At 39.3% G+C, this 21,787-nt stretch overlaps 2 protein-coding genes across 8 annotated transcripts; one reads left to right on the forward strand and one right to left on the reverse strand.

Moving 5' to 3' along the window:
• Nucleotides 1-7: 7 nt before the first annotated feature.
• Nucleotides 8-5,356, forward strand: apex1 (APEX nuclease (multifunctional DNA repair enzyme) 1). Its single transcript, XM_034673122.1, has 5 exons — nt 8-140; nt 2,168-2,299; nt 2,388-2,551; nt 2,642-2,834; nt 4,309-5,356. Exons 2-5 carry the CDS (start codon nt 2,239-2,241, stop codon nt 4,821-4,823), a joined length of 933 nt encoding a protein of 310 aa, XP_034529013.1. The 5' UTR covers nt 8-140; nt 2,168-2,238; the 3' UTR covers nt 4,824-5,356.
• A 3,510-nt stretch (nt 5,357-8,866) lies between these two features.
• Nucleotides 8,867-21,707, reverse strand: LOC117804762 (zinc finger protein 11-like). Of its 7 annotated transcripts, none has more exons than XM_034673116.1 (9): nt 21,375-21,707; nt 16,777-16,979; nt 16,548-16,622; nt 16,369-16,464; nt 16,114-16,224; nt 14,817-14,940; nt 13,604-14,726; nt 13,445-13,497; nt 8,867-10,380 (listed from the first exon to the last, which is right to left on the reverse strand). In XM_034673116.1, the coding sequence occupies exons 1-9, from the start codon at nt 21,406-21,408 to the stop codon at nt 9,113-9,115; spliced, it is 3,087 nt and encodes a 1,028-aa protein (XP_034529007.1). In that variant the 5' UTR covers nt 21,409-21,707; the 3' UTR covers nt 8,867-9,112. The 7 variants fall into 7 exon arrangements, with proteins under 7 accessions (XP_034529007.1, XP_034529005.1, XP_034529004.1 ...); XM_034673114.1 differs by having other exon boundaries at nt 8,867-10,383; XM_034673113.1 differs by having other exon boundaries at nt 13,445-13,500; nt 21,375-21,706.
• Nucleotides 21,708-21,787: the final 80 nt, after the last annotated feature.

The raw sequence follows: 21,787 nt of genomic DNA on the forward strand, positions 1-21,787 counted from the left end.
AAGGCAGCCACACAGTCCTGTGAGCACATGCTCAGAAAGCTCTGCTGTGACTTCTGCTTTACACCGTGTGTGAGTGTGTTTGGTGGGAGTGACTGCAAATTAACGCATAGCGGTGTTTGCATCCTGTTGTGGAAGTGCAAGTAAGATCATTTGCATGCCTTTTTTTTTCATAAAACGTCCAGCTACTTAAACCAGCACTTTATTTACATTTGCATTGATTGACGATACAAATCAGCTAACTATTAGCCAGCTGGTGATTCTTCATTCATTCTCAGTTGCAGGCCATCTGCTGCTAGAGGCTCTTTGTTACAGAAGAAAGGCTAGCTTCAGCTTAGCTCACCATGTTGTGTAATACTTTAAAGGTACAATTTCAGCGTGTGTTATTAAAGGTTCTACATTTCCATCGTGCAATCTTTTGCACCAAACGAGTCACTAACATAATCAGACTTTGTATTTCAGTATGATTTGCAACGACGTGCTCCACAACAACAACGACCTGCATCCACATGAAGTTTTCTCGTGAGAGTTTATCCAAACCTTCAAAATGCAACTTCCCTCTTGTAGTAAAACTTCTAAAAGCATTCGTTTAATGTTTTTGAAATTTTGAAAAACAAACAATTGATAAAAAACCCGTGTTGTATAAAACTGGGGATGAAAGAAACAGAAATACAAGTTATATTCCTCAGCCTGTTTGAAACTTGCTAAATATTAACCCTCCTATTATCCTTGGGGTCAATTGGACCCCATTCAATGTTTAACGTCTCTAAATTTATGACTAACATAATTTTTTTGGCTTCATATTTCATGACTTTATCCAAATTTAATGGGGACAACTGGGAAAACGTAAAATTAAAATGTTGATATGTTCCAATTTCCTGTAAAAAAAAAAAAAAAAAGTACGCATCAGTGTTCCTTGGGTCAATTTAACCCCAGGCTGTTTTAGCTGTATATAACATAAGAAATATCAACATTTTACACACATTTGTTTTGGATGATATGGAGGTCACTATAACCAAGGACACTTCCACATGTGAGTGCAGGAGCTGGGATCGAACCACCAACCTTTAGATTGGGATATAATATTTCCAGCCACTATGTCTCTAAAGACATTCAGTGATGAGTCCTGTGTCATACGTTTTGATAACATAGAAAAAAGGCAGGGCCAACGAGAGCATGACAAATTCGCAGCAGTTTGATGTTCTGTTTTACAAATAAAGCTTTAAATAATGTTCATGCTTAAAATATGTTTTATTTAAAGGGCTATGTAGGTAGTCAACAAAGGAACATAAAGTACCTGACACATAAACCTGGGTAACAATCAGTTTCTGGAGGTTTAAATTGCTGGGGTCAAATTGACCCAGAGGATAAAAGATGTTAGTAAATTTGAGGATAACAGGAGGGTGAAAGACGTTTATTGTGGTGCCACATTGGTACAGTTCATGGAAATGTATTGTAAAATGATGAAGTGCTGGTATATAGACGTGATGTTTTTATGTTATGATACAAAGTGAGTTTAGCCTTTTTTAAGATATTTAGGTTAGTGTTAGGGGAAGTTAAACGTCAAGAAACTGAAAGAGAAACAGATCTAGTCATCAACAGATATTTGACTGATATAATCTTAAGCAAGCATCATATATCTGATCAATCCATAGAGCTAAGTTCATGCATTCTGTGGGGAATATGCTTGTAGGTGTATATGCAGGACAAGAACTTTGATAGACTTATTCTTGGATTATTTGAAGACCTCATGTAAAGTTGTTTATCAACATCATAATTCTCTGGGCGACATTGCATAGAGTTGTGAAACTTGTTGCATTGGAATTATTGCAGTTATAATTGAAAACTTTTTAAATATTGATCAAATTTATTTTTGTCTTTTTCAACAGCCATCGTTTAAGTCAAGGAAATAAATGCCCCCATGTTATTAATCATTTTGTAAAACAGGAAGCACAATGAATATTAATATTTCTGAGGCTGTTCATCACGGTTATACTTTATTTATTTATTTATTTATAACGGAGAAATGAATGGATGTTGCTTCACCTCATTAGTGAAAACAGTGGCTGAGATGAGGACTACTGTTAAAATCCTGCATGTTTATTTAAATGTCTAATACCAAACACTTTGAGGCAAACTTCTCTTTAAATCTCTTTCTTCTTTCTTTCAGCGGTGCGTGTGCTGGTTTGTTTGCGTGTTGCGTGTTTGAGAAGTGTGTTTCCAGTCAGAGCAATTTCAAGAATGAAGAGGGGCAAGAATGCAGAGGAGACAGCCGCAGATGGAGAGAATGACACTGGCTCTGGTACTACAGCATGCACTAATGTAGATTCAAGTTAATTTTGACTGTAAGGGGTCCTGCCATGAATTGATGTGTAACTTTTATTGTGCAGCTTCTTCAAAGAAAGCAAAGAAGCCCAAGGAACCAGAGACCCCAATAATGTACGAGGATCCTCCTGACAAAATGACCAGCAAGGATGGACTCGACGCCAACATGAAGATCACCTCCTGGAACGTGGACGGGCTGAGAGCCTGGGTGAAGAAGAAGGGCCTGGATGTGAGTCTGAAGTTAACTTGAGAAAATGTTTAAGATTTATTTGAGAAGTTTTATGACTGACTTTAATAAAATGTGTCTTTCTCCATGCAGTGGGTGCGTGAGGAGGCTCCAGATGTGTTGTGCCTGCAGGAGACAAAATGCGGAAAGAAAGACCTCCCTGCTGATATCACTTCAATGCCCGAGTATCCTCACAAGTACTGGGCTGTGTCTGATGAAAAGGAGGGTTACAGTGGTGTTGCCATGCTCTGCAAGACTGAACCCATCAAAGTCACCTATGGCATAGGTGAGTGGTGTCCTACAATTGAAATGAAACCCCGGGCCTCTGAAGCACATCTCAATCTTTTCTCTGTTTCACATTAATGAGTGTTTATTACCATGTTGTGAACAAGTTTAATGCAGAAACAGAGACATTAGTAGTTTGGAAAAATACAGACTTTGTAATAAGGTACTACTCCTTGAAGTAGTGATGGGCGATGATTCGATAACGCTAATTATCGTGATATAATTTTAAAAAATTTGATATAAATAAACATGTAATTACACCCCCCCGGCCACTTAAAATGGAGGAGGCGCTAATGAGCCTTAAATGCTAGTTGCCACCAAACATTAGACAGAAGAAGAAGACAGCATTGAACAGCCAATCAAGTCGCAGGGTGAGAGGTAGGCGGAGCTCGAAGGTGTTCGGAGCTGAATTTAAACACAGCTGAAACGAGCGACACTGAAGAAAACTCAAAGCAGAGTCGTCAGTCTGACACTGTGTCGACTCTGCGTTAACTATTAACTTAATACACTTCATTAAATATACTTTCAGGATGTGGGCAAAGGAAGAGCACAGAGACCACTTCTGCAACGTGACTGTAGGACAACTGAACACTGAATAATTGTGATGCATTCACTGCACTGTGGGAAACAACATCACTCTGCCTGTTACCCTTAGTAATCGTAAAGGGATAAACTCAAAACAATACTGTACTGATACACAGTGTTCAATTTTATATTTATTTTTTGTAAATGTAAATCAAATTATGAAAACAACCTCAATCTGAGAAAAATAAGAATTACAAACTAAAGCTTCACAAAAATCGCATTTTACACAAAAGACCTGCTTCCTGTTAGTACACTCAGAAATGATGGATTCAAGAAGTTTATCAGAAAACTAAATCCAGATACAAACTAACAAACTGTCTGGTTTCTTCAACTTTCACTCAGGACCATAAAACTGCATTTAAACTTAAATTAGATAATGATTGAATATTTATTGTGATAATTATCAATATCAACTGATATGAAATATTTTATCGTGATATCATTTTCAATATTGCCCAGCACTACCTTGAAGTCTAGTTCTCACTTGACAACTGTTTCAACATCCAGCAAGTAAACTGAGTAAACTTGGTAAAGGTTCACAGTCGTCATTTTATCATTTCAGTTTTTTCTAATTGAATAAAAATGTGTTAATAAAGAAGTTGTAGAGGGAGTACTATACATGTTTGTACCCTTTGACAAAACCAGGCACGCTGTTTCCAGTCATAATGCTGAGTTGCTGCTTCTTAAGTTCTTTGCTTATGTCTCTTGGCAAGAACAAAATAGCACACTTTGTGAAATACCTAACAATAGCTTCAAAAACTAATGGTAGTGCTCTATATTTTTATTATAAACAATTAAAGCCCCACAAGTAACGGTTCAACTGAACCTGTCTTAAAATCCTCAAGTAATTATTCTCAGTTGTTTAATGAACTCTCTTGCCAATCACTCAGGCAAAGAAGAGCACGACAAGGAGGGCCGCGTCATCACTGCTGAATTCCCCAACTTCTACCTCGTGACAGCCTACGTGCCCAACTCTGGCAGAGGTCTAGTGCGCCTCGATTACCGCAAAACCTGGGATGATGACTTCCGTGCATACCTGACCGAACTGGACATACAGAAGCCTCTGGTGCTGTGTGGTGACCTTAACGTTGCACACCAGGAGATTGACCTGAAGAACCCAAAGGGCAACAAGAAAAGCGCAGGTTTCACCCCCGACGAACGGGAGGGCTTCAGTCAGCTGCTGTCGTCCGGTTTCGTCGACAGCTTCCGAGAGCTCTACCCTGAGCAGGCCAACGCCTACAGCTTCTGGACCTACATGATGAACTCCCGGGCTAAGAACGTGGGCTGGAGGCTTGATTACTTTGTGCTGTCGTCCGGTCTGCTGCCAGGCCTGTGTGACAGCAAGATCCGCAACAAGGCTATGGGAAGCGACCACTGCCCCATCACTCTGCACATCGCTGTGTAGGTCAGGTCAGCAGGGCTACTTGCCTCTACTTAGCTTCTCTGTTGTCTTTGTACTACTGTTAGCACTTGGCTGACACCATCATGTACGCCAGTGTGCTCTGTTAGAGGGAGGAATTACCCATTTGGACAGGGATGTCTGACATTCCTGGACATTCCTGGTGGGTTCAGGTCCAAACTCAACTCTGATTAGGTTCAGTAGGCTTTGTTATCTTTTGCTTTTATCTTTTTCAGTTTTCACATAGAAAGACTCAACATAGTTTACAAGGCCTGTTTGTTCTCTTCTTGTGAGTGTGTCAGTAGAGCCAATGATTTAGACTGAAATTTTGTAAAGGAGCAACACTAAATATTCAAATGTGTCTAAGCTGAATGTCAAAAAGTCATGACAGGCTACCGTACCGTTTTTTTTGGGGGGGGGGGGGGGGGGGAATCAAACCACAGATGGAACAAAAACTGTTGAAAGTCTCTTTTCCAAATAAGTGTTAAACTTTCTGTAGTAGTAACATTCCCACAATAAAGACTGGATTTGTAAGAAAACGGGTTGTTTTGTCTCTTTAGATTTTTTAGCCTCTGGTGTAATAAAAAAAGTCATGATGCTTCTGTAACACATTCCTTTGCTCAGTGCTTTAATCACACAATCTGGAAACCAACTGCAATTAGTATAGTTGAAACACGACTAGGGATGTAAGGATACACTCAACTCACAATTTGATTCGAATCCCAATTGTTTGATCACGATACGATTCTCTAACAATTTTCAAGAAAACTGGATTGAAGTCAAAATTTTGATAACCATTATTTTATTTCAATTCTCAGATATGGACAGCTGATGGATATATATATATATATATATATATATATATATATATATAGATATATATATCTATATATATATAGATATATATAGATATATATATATATATATATATCTATATATATAGATATATATATATATATATATATATATATATGGATATGGATATATATATATATGGATATATATATATATATATATATATATGGATATATAGATATATATATATATATATATATCCATATATATATATATATATCCATATATATATATATATATATATATATATATATATATATATATATGGATATATATATATGGATATATATATATGGCAAGCCGTTCAGGAAATTAATATATATGGAATGAAGTCTGAATATATGGATTGAAAGTCTGAATATATGGAATGAAACTTGATATATATGGAATGAAACTTGATATATATGGAATGAAACTTGATATATATGGAATGAAGTCTGAATATATTGAATGAAACTCGATATATATGGAATGAAGTCTGAAAATATTGAATGAAACTCGATATATATGGAATGAAACTCGATATATATGGAATGAAACTCGATATATATGGAATGAAGTCTGAATATATTGAATGAAACTTGATATATATGGAATGAAACTCGATATATATGGAATGAAGTCTGAATATATTGAATGAAACTCGATATATACGGAATGAAACTCGATATATATGGAATGAAGTCTGAATATATTGAATGAAACTTGATATATATGGAATGAAACTCGATATATATGGAATGAAACTCGGAATATATGGAATGAAAAATCACGTCATGTATGGCCTGCGCCATCTTGTCTTTCTGGGGTGTGATCATAGGGGTGTGATTTTGTTTTCCGGTTAGACGTAGCTTTTAGTAATGCAACCATGAGGGAGGCACGAGATGTTTTCACTGCAATTTTAATTAATGAAGGGGTTATCAACCCCTTGGGTAATGCATGTGCTGTTAAGTCAATCCGTATAGGAAAAAGGAACCCACCCCTCCTCTCTATTAAGTTGGTTTCATCCAAAAGTGATGATCGGACCGTCTGCACAGAGAGACGAGAGGAACACGAAGCAGTGGGCTGCGGAAGCATTTAGGAGGGTAGTAAACAAGTGAAAATACGAAAATATTAAATATCACAGGTTATACACACTTCTACAAAGGCTAAAGATATTGCCCCTTCTTTATTCAGGTGGTTCAGTCCTCTAGTTCGCTAGCTAACTTTTGTTATGACTTGTGATAATGTAGCATCCTGTTCAATGTTAACAGGTGGAGCTCATACCTGTGTGCATCATCTGACAGTGAGTGAGTGTAATGAAAAAGTACGACCAAATTACCACAGGTTACAGAGGTAGAGGAAAATGTGTCCCCTCAGAAACACTAAAAAGAAGTGCAAAAGGTTATTTTCAGAGAGACATTAATAAAAGATGAGTCTCTTTGATGACAATAAAACAATACGATTAGAAGTGGTGTTCAGATTACTTATTTAAGCTTTCATTCAATATATTCAGACTTCATTCCATATATATCAAGTTTCATTCCATATATTCAGACTTTCATTCCATATATATCAAGTTTCATTCAATATATTCAGACTTTCATTCCATATATATCAAGTTTCATTCAATATATTCAGACTTTCATTCCATATATATCGAGTTTCATTCCATATATATCGAGTTTCATTCCATATATTCAGACTTCATTCCATATATATCGAGTTTCATTCCATATATTCAGACTTCATTCCATATATTCAGACTTCATTCCATATATATCGAGTTTCATTCCATATATATCAAGTTTCATTCCATATATTCAGACTTTCATTCCATATATATCGAGCTTCATTCCATATATTCAGACTTCATTCCATATATATCGAGTTTCATTCCATATATTCAGACTTCATTCCATATATTCAGACTTCATTCCATATATATCGAGTTTCATTCCATATATTCAGACTTCATTCCATATATATCGCGTTTCATTCCATATATTCAGACTTCATTCCATATATTCAGACTTCATTCCATATATTCAGACTTCATTCCATATATATCGAGTTTTATTCAATATATTCAGACTTTCATTCCATATATATCGAGTTTCATTCCATATATTCAGACTTCATTCCATATATATCGAGTTTTATTCAATATATTCAGACTTTCATTCCATATATTATTTCCTGAACGGCTTGCCATATATATATATATATATATATATATATATATATATGGAGATATATATATATATATATATGGAGATATATATATATATGGAGATATATATATATATGGATATATATATATATATCCATATATATATATATATGGATATATATATATATATATGGATATATATATATATATATATATATAGTTCTCTTATATTTCTTTGTAAACAAAGTAATCCTTTTTCATTTTTAAGGTGTGTTGTAACTCAAATAAAACCACTGCACTTTTTTTCAGACCTTGCAAAAAACTAAAATCACCATACAAAAATACCTTGTTGGAAAATTTCAGAGAAATGGAAAGTGAACGATTCCCAAATGAAAGTATTAAATATAAAATAAATAAGGTAAATCTCTTTAAGTTAGGGATGTACATTTCAAGTATTTTCCGTGATAGATCTTTGGAAATGTTAACGATCAATTATTGTTTAATCATTAAAAAACGTAAAAGTTTTCAATGTCAAAAATAAAGACAAACTTGTTTTTCCCCCTAAATCAAATGTTCCTTCACAACACAGTGTATATTACTGACAGTATTAAAAAGCTACAGATCATATTGAGGTGTTCAAAATGTTAAACACGCTGAATATCAACGTGAGGAGCAGGCTTATAAATAATCTCTGTGGACGCATGGTCAGAGTGAAGACTCAGACTACAACATGTGGATTTATTGCAACACGACAACTGAACAGAATCATATTTCAGACTCTCGGTGTCCAGGTTTCTCCTTCTTATTGAGAAAAATAAACATTTAAACGTGGTCAGGTGTCAGCCGGGAGCCCAACCGGGTCAGAATCAGTCTGGTGGCGGAGAAACAAAGCGCTCGTGGAGACCTATCACTCAGCTGCATCCCCCAGCTGAGCGTCTCCGCTGTGAGCAACACCTTCAGTCAGCTGATTCTGAAACATGCTTTAAACTTAAAGCACCTCCACTCAGCGAGTGATGAGAGAGCAGCGCAAGAGACTTAATGATGTTGAACAAGCGGAAATACAAATTTTGTTGAATCAATTTTTTACCGTCTTGCATCATCCTTACATCCCTAAACACGACCAATCATGAAACAAAAAAGTATCATTCCCATTTAACCCACTTTTATGAGATCATATTTCTATGCATTTGCATAAGCAGTAAAGTCAATAATCCAGTCATTTTTGTTTTCTCCAAACTAAATTATCTCAATTTGAATCTCCAGATCAATAGATTCCACACCTGCCTGTCTATGTTAGCTTAATGGTATGTGTTCGTTGATGCATTTTCAGGTTATAGGACTGCCTGAATCCCTTTCCGCATTCTAGACACAAGTATGGTTTTTCCCCCGAATGTGTCCGCTGGTGTCTCTTGAGCCGATTGGCACTGAGGAAGCTCTTATCACACTCGGTGCACGAGTACGGCCTCACTCCGGTGTGGTAGCGCAGGTGGATGGTCAGGTAGCAGGACTGGGTGAAACTCTTGCCACAGTGGGGGCACTGGAAGGGTTTGTGGCCTGTGTGGAACCGCTCATGCTTCAGAAGCTCAGCATGGGAAAAGAAGCCCTTCCCGCAGTCGGAGCAAAGGTACGGCCTCTCACCTGAATGAGTCAGCTCGTGTCTGATCAGGGTCGCCTTGTACACAAAACTCTTGTCACACTGCGAGCAGCTGAAAACATTTTCCCTGGTGTGGCAGCGCTCATGCTTCTTCATATTGCGCTCCCTTTTGAAGCTCTTGCCACAGAAAGAACACATGAAGGGCATTTCCTCTGAGTGGATCTTCATGTGGCTCAGCAGCCCTCCCTTGTAGAGGAATCCCTTCCCGCACTGTGTGCACATGTGTGGTCGCTCCTTTTGATGGATGCGTTGATGTGCAGTAAGAGCTGCCCGGTAGGCAAAGCTCTTCCCACAGTTGCAGGTGTGCACTCGCTCCTCTTGGTGAGTCTGCAGGTGTCTGTTCAGGTAGCTGGCACAACTGAAGCCCTGCTCACAGCGGGGACATTTAAAGGAACGCTCCACCTTGTTCACCTCCTCACTGTGAGTTTTCAGGTGTCTCACTAGAGCAGACTTCCAGGCAAAAGCACGGCCACACTCTGAACACATGTACTCGCCGTTCTCCATGTGGGTGCTCTTGTGCTCCTTCTGAGCCATCAGGGACTCGAAGAACTCTCCACAGATCAGACACTCGTACTTCCGCCCGGACTTGTGTGTCATCTTGTGACGCTCAAGTGACTGCTTAAAGGAAAACAGCCGCCCGCACTGAGGACATGGGAAGGGTTGCTCGCCAGTGTGGATGCGTTGGTGGGCTGTTAGGAGGGATTTGAACTTGAAGCTCTTGTCACATTCTGGGCAGCTGAAACGTCCCTCTTCATCAGTCAGGGGCTGAAGAGACTCCTTGTCTTCCTCGGTCTGAACGGAGTGAACCATGTCAATGTGTAGCTGGACCTGTGATTCCTCTGAGTGCTTGAAGGAGCATTTGAGACATGAGAACGCAGCTGAAGAGCCATCTTCTACAGAACCTACTGGAAGAAAACAAAGTTATTAGACACTTAGAAGAAGAAATGAACTTTGTCCTATTAAACTAAGTTAAGATCCTTGCAGTTGATGTTTGCAGCTGCAGCTTGTTAACCCTTTATTTAGCTTACATAATTAGTTTGACATAAGTTAACATTTTTCTTTAAACACATGTAAAAAGTCCAATCCTGACCTAAAATGATACGTGCATTTATTATAAAACTCAGATCATCAGGACAAGATACAAGGTACATTTTTGTTTTGAAAGGCTACAACTTTTCTTTTGAAAGCTGTATAATTTAAAATACACTCAACGTCAGTGTGAATTTTGGCGGCTATTTTAGATTTGGTCTTAGTCTTTAGACGAAAATGCCTGTGAGTATCAGTCACATTTTAGTCTTTTCAGCCCTTTATAGTTATAGTGGACGAAAACTCAACTAAAAAAAAACATTTCAGTCTTCGATTTTTGCCAGAACATCTCTCTTTAAAATAATTAATGTTGTCTATCAGATATTTGTATCAGGGTTGTACCAAGAGTTAACATCATCATTTCACTCCTTTAACACTTTTGCTTGTTTAATATCTTAAGTTAAATAATTCAGCCTGTCCCTGCTAAAAAGTCAAAAGAAAACATTCTTGATGTGACCACTGTGACTGTATTCTGATTCTCTTGATTCACCTAAAAATGCAATGAAAGGACTGTATTACACATTTACTACGGTCCTTGAATGTACCTGCAGTGACAGGCGGACTACACAGACAGACAGTTCACGGCACTCTTAAACGTATCTGTATCTTTCAACAAGGAGTTGATCCAAACTTACTAAACGTGTCTGATGTATCACCAAACTGGAACAAATCCTCAATGAAGATGAGACAGATGCATGGAGGTGAGGAGAGCTGGTTCATAAAGTACACCTGCTGCAGGTAGAGACCAAGCTAACACTGAGCCCCTCAAATAATAACTCAGCCTGTCACAGGAATTACGGAAGAGGATTAGGGCCACTAAAAAAGGTCAATTGTTTTTATTATTATTATTATTATGCTGAGAAAGAATTCTGAGGAAGAAGTCATAATTCTGAGATTAAAGTCATAATTCTGAGATTAAAGTCAGACTGTATTCTCAGATTAATACTTAAAGGTGACATATCACGCTTTTTTCATCAATATATATTGGTCTAAGAGGTCCCCAAAACATGTCTTTAAAGTTTATGCTCAAAAAAACACTTTGAAATCAGATTTTGGCATGCCTGAAAACCCCTTTTCTTCAGTCCTCCTCAGAACACTCTGTTTTCTCTCTGACCACGCCCCCTCAGGAAGTGGATGTGCCTCGGCTCTCCAGCACGTTGATCTAATGTTTACATGTTGGCTGAATATACACGGCTGCTCATAGATCGCGTTACTTCAACCCTCTGAATCTGATCCAGAATCTGATCCTGACGGAGAGGCGCCTGTAGCAGGACCTTTCTGAACGATTGGTCACAGATTTAGTGTTTCTTGTTGTTTTATTTATCAGTATGTCGACGTGTGTCTTGGTACACAGCTACGAACATGTAGCTATGTGGCTATGCTAACTAGCGCTAGCACTTATCCATGATAAGTAAAAATCATCCACTAGATCTTCAAATCTGCATACGTGGGGAGTAAAACCGACCTCTGCCAGAAAGGCAGCAGGACCTTTCTGAAGGATTGGTCACAGATTTTGTGTTTCTTGTTGTTTTATTTGTCAGTATGTCGACGTGTGTCTTGGTACACAGCTACAGCTACAGCTATGAACATGTAGCTATGTGGCTATGCTAACTAGCGCTAGCACTTATCCATGACAAATAAAAATCATCCACTAGATCTTCAAATCTGCAGACGTGGGGAGTAAAACCGACCTCTGCCAGAAAGGCAGCGGGACCTTTTCTGAAGGATTGGTCACAGATTCTGTGTTTCTTGTTGTTTTATTTGTCAGTATGTAGACGTGTGTCTTGGTACACAGCTACAACATGTAGCTATGCTAACTAGCGCTAGCACTTATCCATGACAAATAAAAATCATCCACTAGATCTTCAAATCTGCAGACGTGGGGAGTAAAACCGACCTTTGTGTTTATTAAGACAGACTACAACTAGCATGCCTCCCTCCTAAGCTCCTTGTTAGCACACATTTGTGCAGGTAATGAAAAACGGGGGAGGGATTCAGTATTATTTTATACAGTCTATGGGCTGAACAAGCTCCGAGCTCTGACTCCGTGACAGACCGGATATTGTTGTTACGTAACAAAAACACGGAAGTCTGAAACGGCTCGTTTCACACACATTTACAGAAAGGTGGAGAAATCAAAACAGGGGCAGAATGGATTTTTTTCATTCTCGGGGGGTTTGTAGACATGCCAGGGACACATATTTCAGGTAAAGAACCATTAAAAAGTCAATTTTGCATGATATGTCACCTTTAAAGAAGAAATTTGACCATCACTTTTGAATTTTCTTTTTTCAGTGGCTCTAGTCCTCTTCCATACAGGAAATCGCTTTTATCTTTAAAGATTAGACACACAGCGGGGGGAAACATGGATTTTGAATGTCCGGCGGTCGGCCACTAATGTTTTCGTCTCATCAACAAAATCAAAACATATGTTCGTCAGAGTTTTTATTATCAGTGATGCACTTTAGCTCTCGTTTTTTGTGATGAAAGAACGAGTCGTTGACGAACATTTATAGTCATAATTCTCGTTAATGAAATTAACACTGCTCCAAATTAAATATCAGAACACTGCTGAAGTGACAGAAGAGCTATCAAGGTGCAAAGGATCAATATGGTAGATAGTTGACCATTGTAAACTTTCATGCACACAGGTGATACTTGTTTGTTTATTGGCTTACTGACATTTTGTTTATTTACATTAGCTTACCTGGTAGTTTACATCAGAGTTCAGGACAACTTACAAGTCAATCATGAGCTGATCTAGCCTTTAATCATCAGGTGATTGTGGTTTTTAACATTACCTCCCGTCTAATTTTATTATTTTAATTTTCTTAAAGTCATGAGAAAGATGATCTATATATTTAAAGAATCAGCACTCACACTTTTCACCATCTTTTGATGAGACCACTGGTGATCCATAGGAGTGTTCGTCGCTGCTGAAGGATAGAGGCAAAGTTAAATTTGAAGCTCTTGAAGGAAACTATCTGTGAGATAGAAAAGCAGTCCCAAAAAGTGTTAAACAAGCACAGACGGTTTTACCTGTTGAACGGTAAGGGCTTCAGCTCTGGAGGCTTCATCTTGATGTTCTCCTTCTTCTTTTTGGTGGTCAAGCTCTTCTGAAGGTTTATCACCTGGATTTTCATGGTTGGTTTGCGTTTGCGCCCACTTGTTCGGACCTTTGCGAACAACACTTTACTGTCAAGCTCGGGAACTGTGCTTTCGAGCCCAGTGGTGGGATGCTCACTGCTCTGAACCATTGCATTTTCCAGGTTGCTATCAGCACAATCATCTGCATGAACCTGACTGTCTGGTTCAGCAACAACTTCACTGATTACTTTGTCATGAATCAAACCTACTTGCACCTCCTCCTGGCTCTCTGTTGGCTTGTTTGCATCGTGATCATCAATGTGAGTTTTAAGGTGCCTTGCGAGTGCTAGCTCCCAGTTGAATCTCTTTTCACACTGATGACATGTGTAAACACCATCTGCCATGTGTATTTGCTTGTGCTGTGTGCGGGCTGACAGTGATTGAAAAACTTCCCCACAGACGGCACAGTCGTACCTGCGTGCAGTTTTATGTCTGTGTCTGTGCCTGTCAAGGGACTGCCTGAATGAGAAGCAGCGACCACAGTCACTGCAGCGGTGGGGGCGTTCGCCAGTGTGGATTACCCTGTGGGCGGTCAGCGAAGAGGCAAACTTAAATTTCTTCTCGCAGTCAGGGCAGTCGTGAGGCCCCACAGAAATGTTATGATGTGCAGGCCCCAAATTGTCCTTTTGAACTTCTGGAGGGATGACTTCAGTCAAAACACTCGCAGCTTTTTCATTTTCGCCTACATCAACTTCTTCTATCCTGGCTGTCTCACCTGGAAGAACCACCAACGAATCTTCAGCAACAACGTTACCGGCTGTTTCTCCAAAGCAGTTTTCTCCCATCACCACCTCAATGTTGGTACTTGCACTTAATTCAATCTCTGCGTAATCTGTGACAGTAATTATTTCAACTGCCACATCTTCAACAAACGTTACAGTGTCAGTGTCATCACTCAGGCCTAGCAGGGAGTCTGTTTGGTTGGGTTGCTCGTCTGGTCGGGTGGTTGACTCTCTCCTCGGAAATACCACAGAGAGGGAGGAGAGGATGCTGTCCCCCATGCTCGAAGGTGGAACTGCACAAGGAGAAAAACATGACTCATTGTGAAGTAGTTGTCCACAGTTCAACTTAAAAACAAAACATGACGTAATGGGAGGCCACTTACCATGTTGCTCTAGACGCCCGAGGTGTTTATGGTGCTGGAGCAAAATGTTCAGGTCTGTAGGCTCGGAGACTGAACGCTCACACTCCTCAAACACAGAGCAGTCAGCCCCAAGCCAAGAAACAGTCTGTGGGAAATATATGAAGACAGACATACTCAAAGTGTTATAAACTGCAATTAATCGGGTATCCGCTTGAGGCTGGCTGCAGAAACACCAGAAACCACATACACACCAATTCAAAAAAGACAATCTTTGCAGCAGAAATAAACATGTTTACAGCCTGATTCAAAAAACGGCTTGGGTATACGCAGCTAATTTCTCTTTCGGCAAACACTGTAAGGGGGTGACTTTTTTCAGAAGATATTAAGATTACAGGTTTTGCCCAAATAAGGACATGACTGACTTGACTGACAGGCGGAGACTCAAAGCTGTTGACTAGGAAGCTAAAACCCCGCCTCTTTACCTCACACTAAAGCCCAGTTTCCACCAAGCGGTTCAGTCCTGTTCGTCTCAGCACGGCATGCATTCTGTGTCGTTTCCATTGACTAAAACCGGGACAGGTCCCCAAATTACCGAGCCGTACCGTCCCACTTTTTGGTACTCTTCTGTTGGGGTGCCAGACATACCGATCCGACCCCAGAAGGTGGAGCTAGAAACACTGCAGTCCTTTGATTGGTCGAAAGAATCGTCACTTCCTGTGCGACAGCGGTAATAAAGAACAACTCATAACCCCGCCATGTTTAAATCTCCAGTGGACTTCAGGAAGATAACTTTTTTTGTTTGGAAAATGGCGTCAAGAAACAGCGTTCCATGGTCGACCACGGAGGTGCAGACTTTCCTCACGTTTTTCTTCTTCGTTGCATTTATTAGCGGGGTACACTGTGTCGCTCTGCCATGACGCCACACTATTACGTAGCTGACGCGGCTATAGGCATCCGGCTTACACGCCACCCATCAAGTAGGGCACGGTTAACTGTGGAAACGCAAACTGGATCAGGCGTTACCGATCCGACCCGTACCAAACTGTACTGATCCATACCAGACTGCTTGGTGGAAACAAGCCATAAGTTTGGTTGAGTTCAGCATTACCAATATGGCTCCCACTCAACAAGAGTACAAGTAAGCATTATGGCATGCTGTACTATTTCCCCTCTAACATTCACTAAGTAATTGTTACAGCTTCAAAATGGGCAGTAGTTGGTAACAGGTGTTACTGCGGGCTACGCCTCTCACCATTCACAGCCTACAAGTATGACGTGAACATGTTGAACGCAATAGTCCCATGTATGAAAAGATTACCTGTTCGAGGTCGGGAACTGGCAGCAGCTGAGCCAGCCGAAAGAGGAACTCAGAAAACAGTGTCTGCAAATCTCTGTCATACAGCGAGCCATACTCAGCAGGGAAGACCTCCTTTAAAAGACAAACAGGGACAATGTATTGTTTCAAAGTAATGCCTAACACCTGCCAACTGAAAATGTTGACAGGACCCAGCTTTATATAAATCATAACCCAGTTGAATATGACTCTGAGGTATTGTAGTTAACACTGCATCACCAGGAAAAAGTCACGTCTCTCCTCAGGATCTTTGAGCAGAGTCTGGATCAACCCAAGAAAGTTCACAACTGTTCCCTCCTCTTCTGAATTTGTGACCTGAAAAGTTAGCACACATGTACACCTGCATCAAAGACTATTACAGCAGGTGCTTTCAATAAAAACAGGAAGCAGAAACTTACTTTAATCTTGTCTAAATGAGACCGAATTAATTCAGGTCCCTCATGCTGATCGCCTCGGCACAACTCAACAATATACTGGTGAGGAGAAAAAAACATGGCATCAAATCAGTAAGTTTGGCAGAAAAGTTCACATAAAACTAGCTGTCTGTAAGAATTTATAACCGCCTCAATCTTCAGAGTTAACAATAACAATAGCTATAAAAGTCCTCAGTCCTTCCCGAGCACTCACCCTGGATCTTAACCCCAGTAGAAGCTGGGTCTTGTGTTTGTGCATTAGCAGCTCAGGGACCATGTCCGTCACCAAGGAGACAAATTCAGCTACTTTCCAGTAGTTCATGGCATCTCCTTTCTTCAGAACCTGCATCATGGAGGCCGCCATAAGCTGGAGAGGTGGCACCAGGAGGCGCAGTGAAGCCAGAGGTATGGGGTCACCTGAAAAACACACAAGCACTCAGACTGAAGATGACTGCAGTTAACATATCTGTAGAATTCTAACTCAATATATTCTTCTCAATCTGGGGCCGCTTTTTACAGCTATGGTCTCAGTTACTTCTCACGTCATTTAAGGACTGCATTTGTTACATGATGAACTCCTGAATAGCAGCCAAATAACATTATCCAAACACAACTGCACTGGCTTGTCTTAACCAGCTTCTTGACAGTTTCAGGATCCAGTTCAAGATTTCATTTGACCTCTTTGTCCTCAGACAGGAGTCTGCAGTCCATCAAGACCAAAACCTCCTGCTACAAGGACAGTTTCTACTAGCCTTGTCTGTGATTTCACCCTTCCCCAACCTTATATGACACATAACAAAGACTCTAATAAAGCCCTATTGTCTCCTAACATTGCATTGACCAGGAGATAATACATGCTTTATAACAAGCCGCATCGACTACTGTAACTCCCTTTTTACCAGTTTGCCCCAAAAAATCTCTAAAGAAACTGCAGCTTGTTCAAAACACTGCTGCCAGAGCTTTAACCAGTCCCTCCAGGAAGTTGCGATTTCGCGATCGCAACTATCAACGCAAATTCAACCAATCAGCGCGATTTTTTCGCGGCCCTGCAATTTTTTACAATCACCGCAACTTTCCCGCAAATTTGACCAATTACCTCAATCTCAGCCCCTGTACGTCATCGGTTTTGTCATCGATTTGACTTCCTTGGAACATAAACATAAGTCCTCCCTTGATCGGCACTTTTCAACAACAAAACACCACGGAGAACGGGTGAAGAGAGGACAGCAGGCAGGACAAGTGACGATGACAACGTTATTATTTATAGATTGAGGGGCTCAGTGTTAGCTTGGTCTCTACCTGCAGCAGGTGTGCTTTATGAACCAGCTCTCCTCACCTCCATGCATCTGTCTCATCTTCATTGAGGATTTTTACCCCCGGTGTGCGTTAGTGACAAAGACACTACCGGGGGACGTCTGTTTAATATTTGACGTTTGACGTTTTTGCCGTGGTTACCGTAAAAAGCTCTGCGTCTACAGCTTGATTTATTCCAGTTTGGTGATACATCAGACACCTTTAGTAAGTTTTGATCAACTCCTTGTCATCAAAGATGCAGATTAATTTCAGAGTGCCGTGAACTGACTGTGCATCTGTCGCTGCGAGGTGCATTCAGGGACCGTCGTAAATGTGCAACACAGCCCTTTCATGGCATTTTTCTGTGAATCAAGAGAATCAAAATACAGTCAGTGGCCACATCAAGAATGTTTTCTAAACACAACTGTAATTTAGCATATTTACTTGCCCCTGAGATGTTATTGGGGGACAAAAGCAAAAAAAAATAATCGCAACTTTCACCGCAATTTTTTCAAAAAGCTGTCGCAACTTCAGGCTTTTTGGGCCGCAACAATCATGTTCCTCGTGTGTTCCTCTTACACAAAGAGAGAGAGCTTTCTGTTTTTATGCCCCTGAGCTATGGAACTCTTTGCCTCTGGACATCAGAACGGCTAGCTCTCTGGGTGTTTATAAAAGTAAACTTAAGACTTACCTTTTTAATCTAGCTTTTGATTTGGAGTAATTTATTTTTAGCCCTGGACTGCATTATTATTATTATTATAATAACTGATTTAAAATGTATTTATCTTATTTAATTATTTATTTACCTATTTTATTTGTAGTACTCATATGATCTTGTCAATGCTACCTTATTTTTAACTTTTATTTCCACTCTTACTTATTATATTAATTTTACTGTATTGATTTTATTTAATTTTATTTTTAAGTATTTTATTTATAATCATGCCTTTTATAATTTTACCATTGCTGTAGTTTTCTGTCTCTGTTTTTCTGTGAAGCACTTTTGGCTGCATGTTTATATGAAAGGTGCTGTATAAATAAAGTTGAGTTGAGTGGGGATTACAAATCAAACTTTAAAGTTTCATAAACACAGGCTGGACCTAAGTATTGTATGTCTGCATGCACTTTTTTATACTGCAAGATAATTGAACTCAACCATCACCCTGTATATGTTGCAAAACTCGATAGCTACTCCACTACAACCATTGTACATGTAAGTGTTGTATAACTGTTTTTGTTTTCCTCTGTCGTTTTTTTTATAGTATCTTCTATGTTGCTCCAAAAACACCAAACCAAATTTTGGGATGTGAAACCCTATTTGTCAATAAAGCAATCCTGAGTTTGACTTGATTTAAAACCTAAAATAGGTTGGCATCATCATATTTGTCTAAGTTGTTGCACCAACACACTCCAGATCACTTAAGTGACCACATTATGGCCTTGGATGCATAAGGCTCAAAACCAGAAGCAACACATCCATTAATGACAAGCAGATATTAAGGATTCAATTTTTCCCCCTTAAACACAGAAACACACATAAAATAAAACAGAACTGAAAGTAAAACAAGACTATAATCCCCCCCACCCCATCCCATCCTGGAACACAGGATACCACTCCTCTGTCTTTGATTTTATCTTCTATGTACTATCCGGTAAAGTTTGAAGTTTACCTAAATACATCAATACTACATCCCAGATGCTGTGAAATTTGTTCCTAGAACCTCTCAGCGAATATTTAATTTTGTCTAACTGCATGAAGTGCAATAAATAACTCATGCACAGGGATCTTCTGCGTGCAAGCAGTGTTATAAAAGCAATAATGTCTTTATGTCTACTTCTCAATGTGCAGTTACCTTTATCTGTAATACCAAATATAGCTGCAGCTGCACTTGGTTGAAGTTCAATATCAAGAGCCCTTGATATAGTATTGAAAATCACAGCCCAGTAAGATGAAAGAGCAGGACATGACCAAAACATGGGAGTTAAATTAGCGGGAGTATTGTGACATTTGTCACGGCTTGCATCTACACCTGGATATATTTTTGAAGGTTTCACTTTCGAGAAATGAGCCCGATGAAGAACTTTGAATTGTATAGTATTCGACTTTGCACAGGAAGTACTATCATGTATTCTTTGTTGAGCAAAGTTCCAGCTGTCCTCATACATGATCTTCCCAGTTCATTTTCCCAATCCGCCTTAATCTTTGCACTGTACCCTTTTTGAATAAAAACTGATTAAACCCCCTGTGGATTACAGCTTGAAACTCACCTCTCTGCATTGGCTTTTAAATTTAATTTGACTTTCCTAGATTTTAAGCAACATAGTGTTGCATTTTATATTGTTTTCAGAGGTGTCAAGTAACAAAGTACTTGTTACCTTAGAAATTTTGGGTATCTGTGCATTACCGGAGTAATTATTTTTCAGCCTTTTTACTTCTACTCCTTACATTTTCAGGCAATTATCTGTACTTTCTACTCCTTACATTTTGAAAATAGCCTTGTTACTCTTATTTCTTTTCAGCTTGTGTTTATTCCGTCTTGAACAATTATTTGAACCTGTAACCGTATGTCCAGCTTAGTTTTTCTTCATTTTGTACAAAGCGGCTGAACAGGTGCAACTCAAATATTTTAACATTAAGATATTAATATAACATTATAGTCATTATGGCCTTTAGAAACAGGTTTTTGTTGGGGGGAGGTGGGGTAGTGCACTATAGGCTCCTGTGGCGCAGGCAGCCTAAGCTTTTTTTCTTAATGGCATTTTTTCCCCCTTACATTACTTTTACTTTTATACTTGAAGTAGTTTTGAACCCAGTACATTTACACTTTTACTTCAGTAAAAAGCATTAGTTAATACTTCAACTTCTACAGAAGTCTTTTTAAACCCTCGTATCTTTACTACTACTTGAGTAATGAATGTGAATACTTTTGACACCTCTGATTGTTACATAGTTCATTTCACTGATATTTGCTCTTTAATTTGATATTGTGTTGAAAGCTTGTACCGCACTCAATCAACTAGGTGGTTTAAAATGTGCTATATAAATGAATAATGACTTGACCTGACTTTTTTAAAAACCAACCCACAAAATGTATCCACAATTATCAATAAAGTAAAATCTAAGAAGGACAAGTAAATCCAAAGGTAAAGACCTTGTGTTGTGCGCCTCTGATTCTTGCTTTTATCATCTGAGGAACAGCTGTGTGTTTTGAATGCAGCCTCACCAGAAACCTTGAGTGCATGTTCAATAGGCACAATGTTCCCTGTCAGTCAGGCCTTCACCATGTTAGTTTGGTCTTGCATACAGCACTTGTATTCATCAGAAACTGGAGCTCAAACGTAATCACGTAAAGGGAAGGTTAAACACAAAGGTGAAGCTGATAACTGTTTAAAATATGACATTAAACTTAGCTTTCTGAGCTGACTTGATTTAAAGATGCAGGTGAAACATTCCATTATAGCTCAACTATCACACACTCCACATATTGATTGTTGTCTCCAGTTTTCCAGCCTACAAACCTTTTGAAATGGCAGTGGAGATACCTTCGTCCATCTTCTCTCCCCGTGTTGAAACTTGTTTGGCTCTGGTTTGATGAAGTTAGCTGCTGTTAGCCGGCTAACTAGCTAGCTAGCCAGCTATAGTTGGTAAACACTCGTAGCTACGGCAGATAAGGACGGTGACACGCTGCAGTCAAATGGAGAGCAACAAAAAAACTCTTCAAAGAAACCAAGGGCTACATTTAACGTCCAAATGATAAATACACGCAGCTATAAGGAACATTTAATTTGTTGTAAGGTGTTTCTTCTTCTTCAGATGCGGCGGTAGCTTACTTCATTAGCGCATTACCGCCCCCCTTCTGTTATGGAGTTTTTACTGCACCGGCTCAGCAACAAGCAAACACATCCGCATACATGCCGACCCTCTCCATCAA

The sequence above is a fragment of the Notolabrus celidotus genome, chromosome 21, assembly GCF_009762535.1.
Source record: "Notolabrus celidotus isolate fNotCel1 chromosome 21, fNotCel1.pri, whole genome shotgun sequence".
Classification (NCBI taxonomy): domain Eukaryota; kingdom Metazoa; phylum Chordata; class Actinopteri; order Labriformes; family Labridae; genus Notolabrus; species Notolabrus celidotus.